Source organism: Canis lupus, chromosome 9 (assembly GCF_048164855.1).
Source record: "Canis lupus baileyi chromosome 9, mCanLup2.hap1, whole genome shotgun sequence".
NCBI classification, from domain to species: domain Eukaryota; kingdom Metazoa; phylum Chordata; class Mammalia; order Carnivora; family Canidae; genus Canis; species Canis lupus.
This window is the reverse complement of record NC_132846.1, coordinates 71,524,986-71,546,740: the sequence shown is the minus strand read 5'-3', so window position 1 is coordinate 71,546,740 and position 21,755 is coordinate 71,524,986. Positions and strand designations below refer to the sequence as shown.

The 21,755-nt window shown below is 52.6% G+C and overlaps 1 protein-coding gene across 5 annotated transcripts; it reads left to right on the top strand.

Annotated features, from left to right (window-relative positions):
• The first annotated feature begins 10,472 nt into the window (after window positions 1-10,472).
• LOC140640497 (uncharacterized) lies at window positions 10,473-21,751 on the top strand. Of its 5 annotated transcripts, none has more exons than XM_072839966.1 (8): window positions 10,474-10,564; window positions 11,360-11,425; window positions 14,011-14,113; window positions 15,944-16,005; window positions 16,714-16,822; window positions 17,375-17,425; window positions 20,158-20,685; window positions 21,651-21,751. In XM_072839966.1, exons 5-8 carry the CDS (start codon window positions 16,727-16,729, stop codon window positions 21,657-21,659), a joined length of 684 nt encoding a protein of 227 aa, XP_072696067.1. In that variant the 5' UTR covers window positions 10,474-10,564; window positions 11,360-11,425; window positions 14,011-14,113; window positions 15,944-16,005; window positions 16,714-16,726; the 3' UTR covers window positions 21,660-21,751. The 5 variants fall into 5 exon arrangements, with proteins under 5 accessions (XP_072696071.1, XP_072696067.1, XP_072696070.1 ...); XM_072839969.1 differs by having other exon boundaries at window positions 10,475-10,564; window positions 21,654-21,751; XM_072839967.1 differs by lacking the exon at window positions 10,474-10,564 and adding an exon at window positions 10,644-10,723.
• The last annotated feature ends 4 nt before the right edge of the window (window positions 21,752-21,755 follow it).

Here is a 21,755-nt window from a genome sequence, read left to right as displayed (position 1 = left end):
ACAGCAAGGCTGGGCTCTGCTGGTGAGGCAGGGTCTGGGGAAGCTTCTAGGAGGGGCTTCCTGCTGACATAATGCTGACCTGATCTCCACAAAGGAGACGGGATGAGAGAGCGTGACCAGGCTTGAGACCCTGGACATGCGGCCTGCGGATGGGACCCATTACACAGGCCGAGTGAGGAGAGAGCTGGGGGGGTGACAGTGGGTAACCACGGACCCTGGACACTGGTCGTTAGCCATGGCCTCGGGCGGAGCCTCTGGCCACCAATGCACCTGGTGGGAAGGTGGTAGCCCGTGGGCAGCCTCTTCAAAAGACTAGGGCCTGTGCCCACTTTTTTTTTTTTTTTTTTATGACAGTCACACAGAGAGAGAGGCAGAGGGAGAAGCAGGCTCCATGCACCGGGAGCCCGACGTGGGACTCGATCCCGGGTCTCCAGGATCGCACCCTGGGCCAAAGGCAGGGTCCAAATCGCTGTGCCACCCAGGGATCCCCTGTGCCCACTTCATGAGTGAAGTGTCCTACCGGGAACTGGTAGGGCGGTTCCACCATCTTGTTCCTTGAGTGGCCTCATCTTTGTCCCCGGGGCCCCTACTCCGCACTAGCCCGTGTCCCACCTGCAGAGGGAGGCCAGTGGAGGGGGAGAGCTCGCCAGCTGCCCCTCGGCGGTCTCCCTGTACCTGCCAGGGACCCAGCGCAGGGATGAAGGTGCCAGGCTTGGCTCTGCTTCCTAGGATGGCAGTTCAAGGCAGAGCCCATCCGCCTGGTCCTGAGTTTGAATTACAGACGCTTCTCTGTTTTGTTCACAACCCCAAACATGTAGGACGAAGCATCTGGCCAGTGGTGGGCAATCAAATATTTGTTGATGGATTGGCCAGAGCACTTCAGTTTGCAAACACGATGTTTCTAACTTCTTCCATCTTTTTCTAACTTTTATTTTGCAATTCCCTAAACATGTGCAACAGTAGAGGGAGAGAGAATAAGTGTTGGTGAGGACGTGAAGGAATTGGAACTCCACACGGCCGCCCGGGATGTGGAGCGGTGCCTTTCTGGAAAACAGTCGGGCAGTTCCTCTAAAAATTAAACATAGACTTACCACGGAGTCCAGCGACTCCACCACTAGGCGTCTGCCCAGGAGAGATGAAAACGTCCACAAAAACGCGTGCACACATTTTCATAGCATTATTCATAAAAGCCAAAGGTTGGGAACAACCCACACATCCATCAACAGATGAGCAGAGAAACCAAAATGTGGTGATCCGCACAAGGGAGTATTCTCCCAAATACTGTGTTCTTGCCATAGAGATGTATCCACCCCACACTTTCGATGAAACTCGACAATATGCTAAGTGAAAAAAATCCGGTCACAAGGGGATCCCTGGGTGGCTCAGTGGTTTAGCGTCTGCCTTTGGCCCAGGGCGTGATCCCTGCCTGTGTCTCTGCCTCTCTATCATGAATGAGTAAATAAAATATATATTTTTTTTAAATCCGGTCACAAAAGGCCACCGGTTTGTTGTATGATCCCATTTATATGAAATTTCCAGAGCAGGCAAATCCATGGAGACAGAAGATGCATAGTTACCAGGGATGCAGGGAGGCGGTGAGGAGTGACTGCTAACGGGCACAGAATTTCTTGAGATGATCGGTCTGAAATTGATTGTGGTGATGGTTGCATAAAATGCTCTCAAGTCTTTAAAAAAAATAAGGACAGGGACGCCTGGGGGCCCCTGGTTTGGCATCTGCCTTCGGCCCAGGGCGTGATCCCAGAGCCCCGGGATCAAGTCCCACGTTGGGCTCCCTGCATGGAGCCTGCTTCTCCTTCTGCCTGTGTCTGTCTCTCTCTCTGTGTCTCTCATGAATAAAATCTTAAATAAGTAGATGAACTGTATCGTATATGAATTTTAACTCAAAGCCGTTATTTTTTTTCAAAGCCGGTATTTTTACTTTTTAAAAAATTTAAGAGTGAGCACACAAGCAGGGGAAAAGGCCAGAGGCAGAGGGAGAAGCAGACTCCTCACTGAGCAGGGAGCCTGATGGAGGGATGGATCCCAGGACCCTGAGATCGTGACCTGAGCAGACACCCAACTGACTGAGCCACCCAGGCGCCCCTATTTATCTTATTTTTTAAAAGATTTTATTTATTCATGAGAGACACAGAAGTAGAGACACAGGCAGGAGGAGATGCAGGCTCCCTGCAGGGAGCCTAAGGTGGGGACTCTATCCTGGGATCATGCCCTGGGCTGAAGGCAGATGCTCAACTGCTGAGCCACCCATGTGTGTCCCTGGAAGTTTGTTTTTATTTTAAGATTTTATTTATTTATTCATGAGAGAGAGAAAGACAGGCAGAGGGAGAGAGGCTCCCACGGAGCCACCCAGGCACCCCATTTCAGACTTTCCTTCCCTGTTAATCCTGAGCACTATGCCGTTATAGGGGTGGACCACCTGTTGTCTACCCCTTCATCCCATCGATGGACGTTTGGGTTGTTTCTACCTCTTGGCCCCTGTGAGTAATGTTCCCATAAACACAGGTGGACACATGTCTGTTCAAGTCCTTTCTTTCACTTCTGAGTATATACGTGGAAGTGAAATCGCTGGATGGTATGATAATTTAATTTTTTGTGGGATCCCAATAGTCACTCTACATTTAAAAAATAACAGCTTTGGGGAAAAAAATAAAAAAATAAAAAATAACAGCTTTGGGGCGCCTGGGTGGCTCAGTCAGTTAAGCATCTGCCTTCAACTTGGGTCATGATCTCAGGGTCCTGGGATCGAGTCCTGTGTCAGGCTCCCTGTTCAGCGGGGAGCCTGCTTCTCCCTCTACCTGTGTCTCTGCCCCTCTGTCTCTCATGAGTAAATAAATAAAAATCCTAAAAAAAAAAAAAAGTCTGAAACGGGTACAACATGGATAAACGCCGTAGATGATGAAGATGTTATGCCGAGTAACGAAGCACCAGCGCCGGGTGGTTGCCGGCCTCTGAGGTCCCGACGGTGGTCAGATGGAGAGACCCAGGCTGGCGCCGCGGGCAGAGGTTGGTGTGGGAAGATGAAAACATCCTGGGGAGGGATCGGTGAGGGCCGCACAGCGCTGGGAATGTACTTAATGACCCTGGACTGTACCCTTAAAAGGGGTCAAAATGGCACATACGATGTTTATATTTCAACATACACGAAGTAGAAGGAGTTGGTGTCTGTGCCCCTGCACACCCGCCAGCCAGCTGCAATGACGATCACTATGGGTTCTCGGTCGAGTCTGGAATCTTCTGAGGATGGGATCATTATCAATCCCTCTTGGGAGATGAGAGAACTGGAGTGCCGGGTGGTCACGCGGCCAGTAAGCACTGGAAGCACAGACAGACAGACGGCGTCTCCCAGCGCTCACTCCCCGGGCACCGGCTGCAGACCCGGCCCCTTCCCGCACCAGCTTCCCTGGTCAAGAGCCCATGCGAAGCGTGTGAATGGCTGAGCCTCACCACATGGCTGTGACCCAGCGGCAGGGGGTGTCCCCAGAACACAGATCAGTAACCCAAAACTAACAGCTGCTCTTTATCAAGGACTTCACACACCCAAACTCCTTCTGCTTGGGATCATCCTGTTTTTCTATTTTTATTTTTAAGATTTTATTTATTTATTTGAGAGAGGGAGCTGGGGCAGGGGTGCAGAGGGAGGAGCAGACTCCCTGCTGGATGGGGAGCCCTACTTGGGGCTCGATCCCAGGGTCCTAGGATCATGACCTGAGCCAAAGGCTAACCGACTGAGCCACCCAGGTGCCCCTCGTCTTGTTTTTCAGTTGTGGTAAAATATACATAACGTACATTTGACCCTTTAAAGTGTCCTGCGCAGTGGGATTAAGAACATTCAAAATGTTGTGCAACCATCACCACCATCTATCGGGAAAACTTTTCATATCCCAAGTAGAAACCCTGACCCTATTAAGCAACAATTTGTCCGAAATGGTCTCCGTGTCCCTCTGCACCAGGCTAAATTGCAGCATGGGGCCTCACCAGATCTGTCCTGTCCTTCAGAAAAGCCCTGGCCACACCCTCCTTGCACCGTCTCCCTTTCTCTCTGGTGTCTCTCTCCACTGTCCCTCAACGACTAGCTCATGGCCTGTCTGCCTGCCTCCCTGCCACCTGTGTGCCCACAAAGGAAGGCACATGCCCAGCGTGCCCGCCGCCAGCCTGGTGCACCTGTTACATAGCTGCAGATTGAATAACTGGCAGGGATGACTGGCATCTCCTCCTTTCTGTGTAGATGGCAATTTGTTTAAATAAATTTGTATAATTTAGGAAGCTTTTGTTCTCTCTTGCTAAACCTTCAAGATCTACTCAAACCTTTGAAAGTGTGATTACAGATTATTCTTCTATAGGAAGGAACATTGCTTCACCTCCCTGGGAAGAACATTCCAGGAAGCAGAGCTTGGAGTGAGTCACAGTGTATTAATAGCACCATCAAACTCTGAACAAAGATTCCATGATGTTATTGCAGAGCCAACAAGCTGAGCATATGGTCTGCCAAGTGTATCTGTCTGCTTGGAACATACATTAGCTTCTTAGGAAAGTTCTTTAAGGCCTCTACACTTGTCCAGTGACGTTCTAGAGCTTCAAGTCTAGTCCAAAAAGCAACACTGTTCTTTTTTTAAATTCCAGATCTAAAAACAAAACCAACAAAATCAGAATGAAAATAAAAAGGATAAATCATCTACCCGCTTTTTTTTTTTAAGGTTTTCTTTTTTAAGTAGACTTAGGTGGTTCAATGAGGCAGATCTCACAACCCTAAGAGCAAGACTTCAGCTGAGATCAAGATCAGATACTCAATGAACTGAGCCACCCAGGCGCCCCTACTTCATTTTTTTAAAGCAATCTCTACACACAACATGGGTCTAAATCTTTCAACCTCAACGTCAAGATTCAGATGCTCGGGACGCCTGGGTGGCTCAGTGGTTGAGCATCTGCCTTCAGCTCAGGGCGTGATCCCGAGGTACCAGGATCGAGTTCCACGTTGGGCTCCCTGCATGGAGCCTGCTCCTCCCTCTGCCTGTGTGTCTGCCTCTCTCTCTCTCTCTCTGTGTCTCTCATGAATAAATAAAATCTTAAAAAACAAAAAGATTCAGATGTTCTACTGACTGAACCAGCCTGGTCCCCCTCAGCTACCTGCTTTTTCAAAAAGTTGAATAGATGAAACCAATAAAAACACGGAATATATGAATTATGTTCATTGTGGATACAGAAAATGATTTTTTTTTGCAAGTCCCCTGCATCCTATGGGTTCTTCTGGCTCAATGTCCTTCCTTAACCTGAAAGTTTAGCAGATGTTAGAAGATCCCTGGTGATCACAAAAGGGGAACCAAGCACAAGGAGGTATGTTTTGTACCCACCAGAATGGCAAACATTTAAGTGTGACGTGACCAGATTTTGGCTAGAGTCTGGCCAGTGGGTACTTTACTCTCATGCACCCCTGATGGGAGGCTGAAACAATACAGTTACTCCAGAGAGCAGTTTGGTGAATCTAATGGAGAACGTCCCCCTCTTGTTTGGTGCTAGAGAAAGTCTTATCTACCTGTACGAGGAGAAATGTACATGGGCACCTGGGTGGCTTGGTTGGCTTTTGGCTCAGGTCACGATCTCAGGGTCTTGGTTATGGGATCAAGCCCCACATTGGGCTCTGTGCTGGGGCACAGAGACTGCTTAAGATTTTAAAATTCTCTCTCTCCTTTTCCCTCTGACTGTCCCCCCACTTGTGCACTTGCTGACACTCTCATAACATTTTAGTATAGTGCTGCTGAAGCAAGTGCTCGCTCTCTCATAAAAAAAAAAAAAAAGGAAAAAAAAGGAGAAACGTCTAAGAATGTCTTTGCAAGACTATAGTATGGAAATTTTGAACATAGTCTAAATATCCAACAACAGGAGACTACCCTGGTAATTCTAGTTAATACAAAATGCAGGGGAAGGGGATAGAGGGACAAGCTAAACAACACTTGGAGGAAGCAAACAGAGAAATCCAGAAGATTCTGCAGGGTATTTGGTCTGTCCTCTCCCACAAATAAGTGCCATTAAAACAAAATTAAAGGCTAAAAGAGAATTAGGGATACAACCAGTCTTAGCCTAAAACCTTAGTTCTTTCTTTTTGGCTCTACATATTCCTTATTTTACTTTTTTCATTTTTCATGATGTGACTTTCAAAGGTCAAAGTAGATGAATAATATGGAATATCATGTGCCTCTCATTGTCCAGCCATCTGGTCATGGCCAGTTGGGCCCATCCACACCCCTTGAGCCCCCTGTTTTCCTCCCAGGCTTTCTGAAGCAATTCCTGAATTTCATCATATGATTTAATCTGTATGTCATCTTTTCCCTTTTTTGTTTTTTACGAGAGAGCACGTACAAGCAGGGGTGGGGGCAGAGGGAGGCAGAGATTTATTTATTTATTTATTTATTTATTTATTTACTTATTTACTTATTTTTTTTAATTTATTTTTTATTGGTGTTCAATTTACTAACATACAGAATAACCCCCAGTGCCCGTCACCCATTCACTCCCACCCCCCGCCCTTCTCCCCTTCCACCACCCCTAGTTCGTTTCCCAGAGTTAGCAGTCTTTACGTTGTCTCCCTTTCTGATATTTCCCACACATTTCTTCTCCCTTCCCTTATATTCCCTTTCACTATTATTTATATTCCCCAAATGAATGAGAACATATAATGTTTGTCCTTCACCGACTGACTTACTTCACTCAGCACTTATTTACTTATTTATGGGGTACTTGGGTGACTCAGTTGTTTAAGCATTGATTTCAGCTCAGGTAATGATCTCAGGGTCCTGGGATTGAGCCCTACGTCAGGCTCTGCACTCAGCGGGGAGTCTGCTTGTCCCCTTCCATCTCCTTCTGCCCTCTCTCCACTCATGCTCTTTCTCTCTCTCTCAAATATATAAAATATTTTTCAAAAACATTAATTTTAAAAATATTTGTTTTAGAAGATAGAGACAGTGAGCGAGTAGAGAGAGGGAAAGAATCTCAAGCAGGCTCCCCACTGAATGCAGAGCATGACTCCGGGGCTGGATCTCACCACTCTGAGATCATGACCTGAGGCAAAATCAAGATTTGGAGGCTTTTTTTTTTTTTTAAGAGTTGGAGGCTTAACTGGCCCAATCAGGCATTCCTCATCTTTTCCTTAACATACCTTTGTAACTCAAACATAATCAAGGTATGTGGTACTACAATTAAATGCACAATTAAAAACAGCCACTTCCATTCAACACCATACTGGAGGGTTAAATAAGTAAAAGGCATCCTGATTGGACAAGAAGTAAAAAGTACCTCTATTTGAAGATGACATAATCTTGTATATAGAGAATCCTAAGGAGAATAGATGCATACACACACACACACACACACACACACACACACACACACACTTCTTTGAACAACCAGTTTGGCAAGGTTTTAGGATACCACATCAATACACAAAAATCTATTGTATTTTTTACAGATTTTATTTATTTATTTGAGAGAGAGAGAGAGCACAAGCGGAGGGAGAGGCAGAAGAAAATGGAGAGGGATGAAGCAGATTCCCCACTGAGCAGGAAGATTGATGCAGGTCTCGATCCCAGGAGTCCGGGAATATGACCTGAGCCAAAGCAGATGCTTAAAAATCTATTGTATTTCTAAACACTAACAATGAACAATCCAAAATTAAAATTAATGAACTGCTCTACTTACAATAGCATAGAAAAGAATAAAATCCTCAGCAATAAATTTAATACAAGAAACACAAGACTTGCACACTGAAAACAAAAATATTGTCAAGGGATCCCTGGGTGGTTCAGCGGTTTAGCACCTGCCTTTGGCCCGGGGCCCGATCCTGGAGACCTAGGATCGAGTCCCACATCGGGCTCCCGGCATGGAGCCTGCTTCTCCCTCTGCCTGTATCTCTGCTTCTCTCTCTCTCCATGTCTATCATAAATAAATAAATAAAATCTGGGATCCCTGGGTGGCGCAGCGGTTTAGTGCCTGCCTTTGGCCCAGGGCGTGATCCTGAAGACCTGGGATCGAATCCCACGTCGGGCTCCTGGTGCATGGAGCCTGCTTCTCCCTCTGCCTGTGTCTCTGCCTCTCTCTCTTACTGTGTGCCTATCATAAATAAAATAAATAAATAAAATCTTAAAAAAAATAAAATATTGTCGAAAGAAAGTAAAGAAGACCTAGAAAATGAAAAGACATCCTATGTTCATGGATTGGAAGATTTAATATTGTGTGTGTGGTGTGTTTTTTGAAGAATAGTTGATGCACAATGTTACATTAGTTTCAGGGGTACCACATAGTGATTTGACAAGTCTATACATCACCCTGTGTTCACTGCAAGTGTAGCTGCCACCTGTCACCATACAACACTATTACAATACCACTGACTGTATTCCCTATGCTTTACCTTTTGTCCCCTTGACTTATCCATTCCATAACTGGAAGCCTATATCTCCCACTCCTCTTCACCTGTTTCGCCATCCCCCTCCCCTCTCTTCTACACACACACACACACACACACACACACACACACACACACATCTTTTTTATCTATTGATAGACACTTGGGTTGCTTCCATAATTTTGCTATTGTAAATAATGTTGCAGTAAACATGGTGCATATCTCTTTTCTCTCTCAAATATATAAAATATTTTTCAAAAACATTAATTAAATTAATTAAAAAAAAAGAGTGTTTTTATATGCTTTGTGTGAATACCCAGTAGTGGGATTACTAGACCATATGGTACTTCCATTTTCAATTTTTTGAGGAAATTCCATACTGTTTTCCACAGTGGCTGAGGCAGTTTATATTCCCACCAACAGTGCATAAGGGTTCCTTTTTCTCCACCTCCTTGCCAAAATTTATTTCTTGTCTTTTTGATACTAGCCATTCTGCCACATGTAAGGGGATAGGTCACTGTGGTTCTGATTTGCATGGCCCTGGTGATTAGTAATATTTAGCATCTGATATAATGTTAATTTGGCAATATTACTCAAATTGACCTATTGAGTCAACACAATCCTTATCAAAGTCCCAACTGGCAAACAAACAAACAAAAACACCCAAAAAAGCCCAAAAAACAAAACAAAACAAAACAAATCCCAGCTGGCATTTTTGCAGAAATTGACAAGCAGATACTACAATTCATATGGAAGTGCAAGAATCCAGAAGGCCCAAACGATCGTGAAAAGGGACAAAGTTGGGAGATTCACAATTCCTGACTTCAAAAATTACTAAAAAAACAAACCCTAGTGAGTTCATGGCTAAACATGATTTGTGGCATATTCAATTCGCCAATACCGATGATTCATTCAAAACATATTTTTGAATATATTCATTCAAAATATATACTGGGCTGGCACCTTGGGGGAAAGGTGGGGAGAAGGGCCCTTGGATTGGAACCCCTAGGCTCATCCGCGAGTCTTGTGAACCAGTAGAAACCCATAGGCAGCTTCTGCACAGGCTCATCTGGCCTGTATGAGAGTGCTGAGGAGGGGGGCTCCGAACCGCGACTTCCGAGGTCCCGGGAGGCTTCCTGGAGGAGGTGCCACACTCAGCTCCAAAGGTTAAGAAAGCCAGAGGTGGGGCGAGATGAAGAGAGCATTTCCCCAGAGAAGTCCGAGCTGTGGGTGGGCGGGTGGGGAGGGGCCTTGGTGCCACCGCGAATCTGGAAGGAGGGATGGCAGTGGCTGCGGCCCAGGTACTGCTGGAGGGGGGAGCCGGGTGGGCGCGTTCAAAGGTTTGGGTGTCCTCCGTGGGCACAGGGGAGTCACTCAAGGTTTTGTGACAAAATTACGGTCTTAGAAGGGCTGCCGAGGGGGGCAGTGGGGCGCGGGAGAGTGGGTCCCTGCCCCGGGGCGCGGGAGTGCCGGGGTGCGGGGCGCAGGGGGCGCGGGGTGCGGGGTGCAGGGCCGCGGGGTGCAGGGCCGCGGGGCGCGTGGTGCCGGGGCGTGTGGCGCAGGGGCACAGGGTGCAGGGGTGCGGGGTGCAGGGGCGCGGAGCGCAGGGGCGAAGGGGCGCGGGGTGCAGGGGCGCGGGGCGCGGGTGCAGGGGCGCGGGGGTGCGGGGTGTGGGGGCGCGGGGCGCGGAGTGCAGGGGTTCAGGGGCGCGGGGTTCAGGGGTGCGGGGTGCAGGGGCGCGGGTTGCAGGGGCGTGGGGTGCGGGGTGCAGGGGCACGGGGTGCGGGGTGCAGGGGCTCGGGGAGCAGGGGCGCGGGGAGCTGGGGCGAAGGGGCGCGGGGTGCAGGGGTGCAGGGACGCGGGGTGCAGGGGTGCAGGGGCGCGGGGTGCAGGGCGCTGGGCGCAGGGGTGCGGAGTGCAGAGGCGCGGGGCGCTGGGGCACAGGGGCGCGGGGTGCAAGGGTGCAGGGCCGCGGGGTGCAAGGGTGCAGGGGCGCGGGGGCGCGGAGTGCAGGGGCGCGGGGGCGCGGGCGCCCAAGGGCCGGGAGGGTCGCCGCGGAGATGGCTGTGACGTCACAGAGGTCGGGCCCGCGGACCCCTTCGGGGCTCGGCGGGATCGCTGTGGGGACAGAATGGACCTGCCATTGAGAAGGTGGGTCTGCAGGGGCCGCCTGCCCGCGCCCGACCCCCGCGGCGCCGCGGAAGCATCACCCGGGCCGCACCCCTGGACCCCTTCCCGGTGGCCCGAGCCGAGGGACAGCGCGCCCCCGGGCTCCCGGCTACGCGGGGGGTGACTTCCGCGGGCGGGCAGGTGGGCGCAGGTGCGAGGCGCAGGGAGGCCGGGCGCGCCCCCCCCACCCCTGCGGCGCTTCTCCCCAGGGCCCGCAGCCACGCGGGACAGGGCAGCTGGGCTGCCTCGGGCGGGGGCGCGCGGGGGCCCTGCCCGGTGGACGCGGGGCCGCCTTGGGGGGGGGGGCCGGAGCCCTGGCCTTGGAGACCCCCCTTTCCTCTCCAGGCCTGCAGGGCGGCCAGACCCCGGTGTGCGGCGAGGGCGGAGGTGCGGGCCCCTGGTCTCCCTGGTCTCCCCGCAGGCAGAAGTGTGAGGGACCAAGAAGGGGGGCCCCCAGGCTTCTTGCAGTGGTCGGTGGGGGCGCGGGTGCGGCCGGGCCGGGGCCTGGGGGCAGGGGCGGGGCGGGAGGGCAGCTGGAGCTCGGGAGGCCGGGCACGTTGGCCTCCCCCTTCGAGCCCACAGGAGAATTCTAGGACACCTGGGAATTACCCTGCGGTTCGCGTCTGCAAAGCTACACAGCGTTTCTCCAAAATATTATTTTAACCTGTAGTGTCCTCGAGAGCAGACGGATTCAAAATAAGAAATAAAATTCCAGTGTCCTGGGCTCTGGCTTCTCTGCGGATTCCTTCTGTCTGAATGGCTGTTCTTATTTTGTAGGACTGTGATCTGATGGATTCTGATACAGGCCCAGGTGCTTTGGAAAAGCTGACTCGCAAGCACAAGGTAAAATGAGAATTGGTTTCATCTGAAATGTTTTCTTTCTTTTTTTAAAATTTTATTTACTTATTCATGAGAGACAGAGGCAGAAAGAGAAGCAGACTCCCCACAAGGAGCCCAATGCGGGACTCAATCTCAGGACCCGGGATCACACCCTGAGCCAAAGGCAAACGCTCAGCCGCTGAGCCACACAGGCATCCCTTGAATATTTTCCTTTTTAAAAAAAATATTTTCTTTTCGGGGATCCCTGGGTGGCGCAGCGGTTTGGCACCTGTCTTTGGCCCAGGGCACGATCCTGGAGACCCGGGATCGAATCCCACATCCGGCTCCCGGTGCATGGAGCCTGCTTCTCCCTCTGCCTGTGTCTCTGCCTCTCTCTCTCTCTGTGACTATCATAAATAAATAAAAAAAAAAATTTTCTTTTCATTTATTTATTCATGAGAAACAGAGACAGAGTCACAGAGGGAGAAGCAGGCTCCACTCAGGAAGTCGGTCGTGGGATTCGATCCCGGGTCTCCAGGATCAGGCCCTGGGCTGAAAGCGGCGCTAAACCACTGAGCCACCCCAGCTGCCCAAATGTCTTCCTTTTAAAGTTTGGTTAGGGGATCCCTGGGTGGCGCAGCAGTTTGGCGCCTGCCTTTGGCCCAGGGCGCGATCCTGGAGACCCGGGATCGAATCCCACATCAGGCTCCCGGTGCATGGAGCCTGCTTCTCCCTCTGCCTATGTCTCTGCCTCTCTCTCTCTCTCTCTCTGACTATCATAAATAAATAAAAATTAAAAAAAAAAAAGTTTGGTTAGCATTGTCTTCAATGAGAGTTCTTGGGGTGTTTGCTGGTTTGTTTGTTTTTAAGTAATCTCTTTGCCCAACGTGGGTTTTTTTTTTTTTTTAAGATTTATTATTTATTTATTTAAGAGAGAACACAAACACAACAGAAGGAGAGGGGGAAGCAGACTCCCTGCCGAGCGGGGAGCCAGATGTGGGGCTTGATCCCATGACCAGAGCCCAAGGCAGATGCTTAACCGACTGAGCCACCCAGGTGTCCCCCAACATGGGGTTTAAACTCACAATCCTGACATCAAGAGTCACGTGCTTTACTGACTGAGCCGCCCGGGTGTCCCTAACGTTATTAGTTATGACCTTTTCTCCGGTGGCATAAGGGACAAGAGATGGCAAAATGAAAAAATCCACATTCTTTCCTTTTTTATGATATCTCAGAATAATTGCACAAAAAAAGTGTGGTCAAAATAATATCAAGTGTGGTATGAAGGTCTCCTTAAAAATTAACCCTGGTGGGGGGGCACCTGGGTGGCTCAGTCAGTTAAGTGTCCGACTCTTGGTTTCTGTTCAGGTCATGATGTCAGGGTCCTGGGATCAAGCCCCATGGGCTCCGAGCTCAGCGGGGAGTCTGCTTCAGATTCTTTCCCTCTCCCTGCCCCTCCCCCTCTGTCCCCTCCTTCACACACTCTCTCTCTCTCTTTAAAATAAATAAATAAAATCTTTTTTAAAAAAGTTAACACTGGGGTAAAAAAAGAAAAATACCTCTGTGATTTTTATACCAAAGTACAGACTCTAATACCCTCCCCCCCCAAGGAACTTATAAAGGGTGGAACCTATTTATTTGGAGCCATCCATTCTTGTTCCTTTTTTATTTTATTTATTTATTTTTCTTGTTCCTTTTTTATTATTAAAGACTTTATTAAAAAAAAAAAAGACTATTTATTTGAGAGGGAGCACAAGCAAGGGGAGGGGCAGAGGGAGAGGGAGAAGCAGATTTCCCGCTAAGTAGGGAGCCTGACATGGGGCTCTATCCCAGGACCTGAGCCACCCAGGTGCCCCTTGAGAACTCTTTCAGCACAATTTTTTTTAAAAGATGTTATTTATTTATTCATGAGAGACACAGAGAGAGGCAGAGACACAGGCAGAGGGAGAAGCAGACCCCACGCAGGGAGCCTGATGTGGGACTCGATCCCAGGACCCCGGGATCACGACCTGGGCCAAAGGCAGACGCTCAACCACTGAAGCACCCGGGTGCCCCCAGAACAAATTTTATTGCAAGGAAAGGGTGCTGTTCTTGAACTAGAACTGTTCAGATTAATGAATATTATTAAAAGAGAACTTTTTTTTTTTTTAAATTTTTATTTTATTTATGATAGTCGCACAGAGAGAGAGAGAGAAGCAGAGACATAGGCAGAGGGAGAAGCAGGCTCCATGCACCGGGAGCCTGACGTGGGATTCGATCCCGGGTCTCCAGGATCGCGCCCTGGGCCAAAGGCAGGCGCCAAACCGCTGCGCCACCCAGGGATCCCCAAAAGAGAACTTTTTAAATGTGTTTTTCCTTTAAAGCAGAAATGCAAAATGGATAAGGTACTGAGGTCGGTTTAGTGGTCAACCTAGAGCAAACCGTTCTGATTTCTGACGTCCGAGTGGGTGGGTGGGGGTCAAGCAAGGCAGCTCGCCGTATTTTTTCTCCTTTTTTTCTTGATCTTGAGAGGAGAGTCGCTAAGCTCCTCTGAGTTGTCAAAAGACCGTTTTGGATGTGTTCTTTTCTTTTCTTTTCTTTTTGCATGTGTTCTTCCCTCCTTCCTGCAGGCCAGCATCTCTCCCGTCCGCTGCCCTCTTGGAAGCTGGCTTTCTGGACTTCCCCTCCACTTTCCATTTGTGGCCCCGGCTCCTGGGTGCTCCCAGACTCCAGGTAGGAAGCTTCAGATGCAGCTCCTTTCAGCTGGGGAGCTGCTTGTCTCCCCTGCAGGGTCACTCTTCCTGGGCAGGGCTCCAGCGCTGGACTGACGAGGGGCTGGGGCAGGTCCCAGGGAGCTGGAAACGAAACTTAAGGAGTCTTGGGCCTGCACTGCTCCCTCTCCTGCCTCCCAGAGAGAAGGTCAGCCCTGTCTCTGGGGCGGTGGACCATTTGGGGGAAGGAACTGGCCCATCCTCTTTTTCCTCTTCCTGCCTTGTTGGCAGGCGGTTAGTGTAATGATTAAAAAAAAAAAAGTTTTGCTATGTATCATCCAGTGTTTTCTTTTTTTTAAGATTTTATTTATTTATTCATGAGAGACACACAGAGAGAGGCAGAGACACAGGCAGAGGGAGAAGCAGGCTCCATGCAGGGAGCCCGATGCGGGACTCCATGTGGGACTCGATCCCTAACTCCAGGATCACGCCCTGATCATAAAAGCAGAGTTTAACCGCTGAGCCATGCACGCGTCCCAGATCCAGTGTTTTTTTAATGCACCAAAGCATTCTATTTACAAAGCAAAAATTTTAAAGCTTTGTTTGGGAAATTTGTCAGCTGTTCCACTTATAACAAACGTCAAACGACCGCGTTGACCCTTTGCCATCTGGCGGTTGGTACACATAACCAGCAAACGGGACCTGTTGTCTGGCTTGGGACAGACAGGTGGAGGGTCTTAGCACATGTGTGGCTGTCCTGGAGACCGCAAAAGCAGGGGGACGGCTTGCGGGAAATGCATTTGGCTGGGGACGTGGCAGGTGGGGGATCTGTGGAACCTGCATGGACACGTGCATCCGGTAAATGTCTGTTGGGCGTCGACTTGGTGCTTAGGGCTGTGCCAGGCTCTGGGGACACAGCTGTGGATGGAGAAGCGACAAGCCCAGGCGGTGGAGTGCCGGTCAGTTGAAAGGGGCTGCGGACCCCAGAGAGAGCGCAGGAGGACACAGAGATTGCTAGAAAGCCCTGAGGACCAGGGAGCAAAATGCAGCGCACGGGTATCGTGTGCACGTGAGAAACGGCAGCAGGTGTGGGAGGCTGAAATGCGAGCTGGTGAGGCCTCGGCAGAGGGTGGCCTTCGCGTAAGACAGGTTCGAAGGGAGGCTCAATCCTTGAGGTGGGGCCCGCAGCTCTGGAGGGGTGGGGGGCAGAGCTGTGAGGGGGGAGAGGGCGGAGGGAGGCAGGGGGGCTGCAGGAGGGCTCCAGTGTGATTCCAGCAAGTTCTAACAGCACGGCTCTGGGTGGAGAAAGTGGGCGAAGCCGTGGGATGCTGGGCTCATCTGGAAGGTAGAGTCAACGCTGGCTGATAACTGGATGCAGAGTCTGGAAGAAAGGGAGGCGGGGTGATAGGAAGATTTTTTTAGCCTGAGCAACAAGATTCGTGGCGTTGCCCGGTGCCAGGCCTGGGACACAGCAGTGGGGCAGTTTGGGGACAGATCCTCAGGGTCCTCAGGACTGTCAAGGTCAGCAGAGGCCAGGAAAGCCTGGGCACTGTCACAGCCCAGAGGAGCCTGGGCAGACACGGCAACCACGCGGAACGTGGGGTCCTGGGTGGGGTCCCGGGGCGGAGGAAGGTCACAAGGTGGAAACCAGTGAAATCTCAATGAAGTCAGACTGAAAAACAAAATCGTTGGTTTTTGCTGGGAACCTTTCTAGGCCTTTAAAATGCTGACGTGTCTTGTGCGTCTGGGTCTGGTGTTTAGCCTTTCCTGGTTCTCTGACCTTTGCCCGGGGCCGGTGTTCCGCGGAGCTCAGTTTGGGAAAGCGGAGTTGGTGACTGTCGCTTCCCCTCAGGGCCTGGCGCGCCTTCCCACGGGGATTCTTGAGGAGAGCACGTGACATGAGAGTCCACGGAGGTAGGTTCACCATCTCATGCTCTTGGGAAGTTTTTTTTTTAAGGATTTTGTGTATTTTATTCATGAGACACAGAGAGAGGCAGAGACACAGGCAGAGGGAGAAGCAGGCTCCGTGCAGGGAGCCCGATGCGGGACTCGATCCCGGGTCTCCAGGATCACGCCTTGGGTTGAAGGCAGGTGCTAAACCGCTGAGCCACCCAGGTGTCCCCTAAAATTTTTTTTTAATAATTTATTTATGAGAGAGAGAGAGAGAGAGAGAGAGAGAGAGACTGCACGAGACGAGGAGGGGCAGAGGGAGCAAGAGACGCAGATTTCCCGCCGCGCAGGGACCCATAAGTGGGGCTCGATCCCAGGACCCTGGGGTCACGACCTGAGCCACCCCGGCGCCCCTGCATGTTTCTTTAAAATTATCTTTAATTTTAAAAAATTATTTTTGACAACCACACACGTCTTGGGAAGATCTCTCGGTGCTTACGCCCCCTTGGGTGAGGGGGTGGGGCCCCGGCCTGGGCCCACACTCTTCATCTATTAAGTAACGGGGAGGACTTTGAGCTGGGTGGGTGCCCCCCAGTCGGGGTCCGTCAGTGTCACGTTCGCCCCGAGCACGAGCACGTGTAAGACGGCGCTTCCGGGGTCGGCCCGCGCCGCCTGCACCCCCGGCCCCCTCGGCCGCCGGTGACCCCGGTGACCCCGCGCCCCTGTCCGCAGCGGGCGCCGCGCCATGGCTGCTCTGAGGCACAGCCGACCCCGCTGCATCCGGGCCGCGCTCAGCTCCGGCTTCCAGAAGAGGCAGAGGAACGCCTTCCGTCGCTTCAAGGTGAAGGGGCCCGCGCCCCCTTGGGGTCTGCTGTCCTGCTTCTCGGCGACACCGGCACGGCCCCCCCAACACCACATGTGTTCAAACCCCTGTCTTTTGATCGAGGAAGAGAACAAGGGCTGCTTTCTCCCCAGCAGCCTGGAGGGTTCTAGAATATCTGATACCAGCCCCGGGGGCTCTGAGGGGCCCGAGCCAGGCCTGGCCGCTGTCTGGGCCTCGCTGCCTGTGCAGGGGAAGGGGTGAGGACAGGTGATCTAGTATCTTCCATGCTCCTCTGGCTCGGGGTCGAGAGCGAGCGCCGGGTTCTCCGCCCCGGTGTGACGGGATCACGTCCGGCTGCCGAATCTGCCTTCTTGCCGCGGCCTGGTTCTGCCTTTCCTGTTCCCGGCCCTGCTCCTTCTCGCCCACGCCGGGGGCTGCCGTCCTCCGGGTGTCCCCGCGGAGGGAACTGTGAGAGTGGCTTCCCCGGGTCCCTTGCCCTTGGACACTGGGCTGCTGCCGCCTGCCCTCACGCAAGGGATTATTCAGCCTTTTTTCTTTTGACTTCCCCAGGCCAACCACAGAAAGAATCACATGGACTTAATCGAAGGTATCTGGAGAGAGGTACGTGGTAAAGTGACCTGCAGCCGCCCTCACTTAGGGGATGGCCGGGCTGTCCCAAGGCCAAGTCCCAGGACCGGCCGCACGGTGACCCTGCAAGTAGGCGTTGCCAGGGAGAGTGGTTTGGGGCCTGCTGTGTGCGCTCCTGTCTGCGGGGAAAGAGTGGAGCTGCTAGGTTTTAGAAGAGGCTTAAAAAAATTTTTAGGACTGCCCTAAAAATTTTTTAAAAATGATTCTATTTAGGGACGCGTGGGTGGCTCAGCGGTTCAGCGTCTGCATTTGGCCCAGGGTGTGATCCCGGGGTCCCGGGATCGAGTCCCACATCAGGCTCCCTGCATGGAGCCTGCTTCTCCCTCTGCCTGTGTCTCTGCCTCCCTCTCTGTGTCCCTTATGAATAAATATATATAATCTTTAAAAAAATATTTTATTTATTGATTTGGGTCAGAGAGAATGTGCACAAGTAGTGGGGAGGGGCAGAGGGAGAGGGAGAAGCAGCCTCCCTGCTGAGCCCAACTGGGGCTCAATCCCTGGATCCTGGAATTATGACCTGAGCAGATGCTTAACTGAGCCACCAAGGTGCCCCTCAAATTTTTTAAATAAGAAAAAGACTCAAAATAGTTTGCCTGGAAGTCTGACAAGACTGTAAATTTGCAATTACTCAAATCTCAAAATTAATTTACTATTTATTCTAACATTTTATTTTTTTTTAAAGATTTATTTACTCATGAGAGGCACAGAGAGAGGCAGAGACACAGGCAGAGGGAGAAGCAGGCTCCCTGCGAGGAGCCTGATGAGGGACTCGATCCCAGGACCCTGGAACACAACCTAAGCAGAAGGAAGATGCTCAACCACTGAGCCCCCCAGGCGTCCCTAAAAAGACTTATTTTGAGAGCGAGCGAGCACGCATGTGCATAAGCAGAGGGGAGGAGGAGAATGTCCAGCAGACTCCCCACGGAGTATGGCGCTGGCTCCAGGCTCCATCTCACAAGCCTGAGGTCATGACCTGAGCTGAAAGCAGCAGGTGGATGCTTGACCCACTGAGCCTCGCAGGCATCTGAAAAGATTCTAAGTCATCTCTACGCCCCCACTGTGGGGCTTGAACTCGTGACCCCGAGAGTAAGAGGCACACCCTCCACCCCCTGAGCCAGCCAGTCGCCCCTCAACAGTAATTTCGATCAAAATTAAAATTCACAGTTAATTGGGGTGCAGTTAACACTTAGTCTCGGCGTTGGGAGACACGAGGTAATGCTGAAGAGCAGGGCGCGCCTGCCTTGAGTCTCTAACCCGAACCTTCGGAGCCATGAACGCCTGTGCTGCCGGGCCTCTGGGTTTGCAGGGACGGATACCGTTGGTGTATTTGCGGGGTGAGACCATTCCGCTCCCCTAGTCTGGGCATTGGCGCCTTGCGGGGCTGCGGACCCCTCGGGGGCGGGCGGGGGCTGGTCACACGGTGCTGGCTTCGTGATTTCCAGAAATTCTGCTAGTTTCTTTCTCTCTCTCTTTTTTTTTTAATTCTGCTAGTTTCTGAATCTGAAATGGTCACAGTTGCCTGTAGATTATGGTGTGAAACCACTGTTGTTTTTACCTTTTTTGGGGGGAATATGTTGCCTTGTTGACTGTCCTCAGTAGACAAGTGAGGTGACCTCGGGGGTCCCTGGCCTGGCTCAGCCCGGGCCCTTTCTGCTCCATGAGGAGTGAGACCCCTCCTACTGGCCCGCCCGACAGGTGACCAGTCCTTGGGCCTTAGCACATCTGGGAGGAGGTGTCGACCTGGCACTGGAGGTTAGCGGGGTGCCACTCCCCATTGTTAGTGCAGGAAGTGACCGGGCTCAAGCGTGGGGACCTACACTTTCCTGGAGACCTTTGCTGCCGGAGCCGCTCAGTCCGGGGCACAGATGCACGAAGGGAGAAGCTGGAGTGGGAGAGAGGACATTCCGACAGAAGGTCGGGCGAGGAGCCGTGTGACTCCAGGTCCAGAAAGTTCCGAGGCCCCCCCCAGCCAGGGGTCCCAGAGGAAGGAGGCGGCCCCAGAGGATGGGCTGCACCCCCCAGGCGGCTGCTCAGGCAGGCTGCACACGCCGTCTTTGAGAACAGTGACCCCTGGACCTAAGTGGGCCACTGGGGACCCCTTTGTGTGGGGGTGGCGGGCAGTGAGGGGCACTGCCTGCTTGGGGGGTGGGGGGCCAGGCACCAGATGTTGGGAGGAGGGGAGCTCAGACCCCTTCAGACCGGTGTGGGGCCACCGGTGTGTGTCCACCCGGTGGGCGGTGTGGACTGAGTCCGTGGGGCCAGTGCCCAGCACCAGGACGAGGGCTCTGAGGGGACCCAGATCAGGCCCCCAGTGATGGCAGACCTTCAGGCTTTCCTGGATGTGTCTAAATGCATTTTTTTTTTTTTTTTAAAGATTGATTTGAGAGAGCGAGCGAGCAGGGGGCGGTGGGGGGAGGGGCAGAGGGAGAGGATCCGAAGCCAACGCGACTCTGAGGGCAGAGCCGGACACGGGGCTCGATCCCACGACCCTGAGGTCGCGGCCCGAGCTGAAACCAAGGGCTGGGCACTTAACCGACCGCGCCGCACGGGCCCGTCTAATGCATTTTTAAAGATTTGCAAGGCAGATCTGAGCTCTGCGAGGTTTGCCAACGTCAGCGATGGAAGAAAGTCTGCGCAGCTAAGGCGCGTGTCGCCCTGTGCCCCGGTAGAACGGCTGACGGGCTCAGAAATGGTTTTGTGCTCAGTTTTTAGATCCTTACGATGGCGATTCGGACGATCCCCCCCGTCATCCCGCCTCCGGCTTCAGCGACTGTCCTCGGGGGGCCGTGAGCCGTCCGGGGTCTCCGCGCGCACTCAGGAGCGGGGGCCCCGGAGGAACCAGCTCGGAGGAGCCCCCCGCGTCGAAGCCCCCAGGCCGCCCGAGCCGGGGCCCCGCGCCCCTGGAGGCCGACGACGTGGACATGCAGCCCGCGGAGGCCGGCAGCCCCCAGGCCCGGGGGCGGGCGGCCAGGCGCTCGGGGTCCCCGGACGAGGACTGCGGGATGTGGGAGGACCGCTGGCCCCGGGCGCCCGGCCCCCTCCTCCCCGCCGCGGGGCCCCCCGAGCCTGGCAGACACGCGCAGGGCCGCGGCAGAGCGGCCCGGCCACCCCCCAGGCTCGGCAGCGAGAAGGACAAGGGGCCCAAGCTCACCCTCTCCAAGAGGAAACTGGAACTTTTACTTGCGGAGCCTGAGAAAACGAAGAGAAAGAGGCAGTATGTGGCCCAGAGCGAGGTGAGCAGGGGGAGCCGGAGGGGCGCCCACGCCCCGGGGAGCCCTCGGCCAGGAGTCCGGGGGCTTCGGTTCTCATGAAGCACCTGCGCGTTTTAGGCCTTAGATACGAACACTGGGTGCCCCCACTTTGCTTACAGATGGGTTTCCAACTGAGGACAGCCCTGTGTGGCCCTCGTGGGACCCACCTCTAAATCCGAGAATTCCCTTACTTTTACTAAGTATTTATGTATCCGCAGAACTAGTGGTTTTCACACCCTGACTCCTGCTGCCCCTTGTTCTTGACCCTGAATGTCTGCTGGGCTGGGGGTGGGGGGTGTCCCGCTCTGGGGGTGCTGACACATGGAGGCCTGTAAGAATATTTAGGACACGGGGACGCCTGGGTGGCTCAGGGGTTTGGCATCTGCCTTCAGCCCAGGGCGTGATCCTGGGGTCCTGGGATCGAGTCCCACGTCCCCGCATGGAGCCTGCTTCTCCCTCTGCCTGTGTCACTGCCTCTCTCTCTGTCTCTCTCATGAATAAATAAATAAAATCTTAAAAAAGAAAATACTTAGAACAGGGGCGCCTGGGAGGCTTAGTCAGTTAGTGTCCGACTCTTGATTTCAGCCCAGCTCTTGATCTCAGGATTGTGGGTTCAAGCCCTGGGTATGGCTCCAAGCTGAGCGTGGAGCCTACTTTAAAAAAAAAAAAAAAAAGTATTTAGAAAACAACACACTCGTGGTTGACTCTGGGGTGAACTGGCCTGTCCCCGCCGCCCTCCCCGCACCTCGAGAAGCTGCCCTGCACTGTGTCCCTGTCCGTTCCTGTCGCTGTTTGTACAAAGTGAGGATTTTCTGAGCAGCGGGTTTGACTCTGTTGACACGATCTTGGTCTTGATGCGCTATTATTTAAAAATAACCGGGTGGCGACGGCTCTTTTCCCCTCTCCCAGTTGCTGGGGGTTTGCTCACGGAGCCTTTTCCTCCCCAGCAGGCATGAACTGAGCACGAGTCTGGTGCCGGCGGCCCACACGCCCCAGGACCGCGCTGTTCCCCAGAGCCAATAAAGGGAGGCCTGCCCGAGGACCAGGACCAG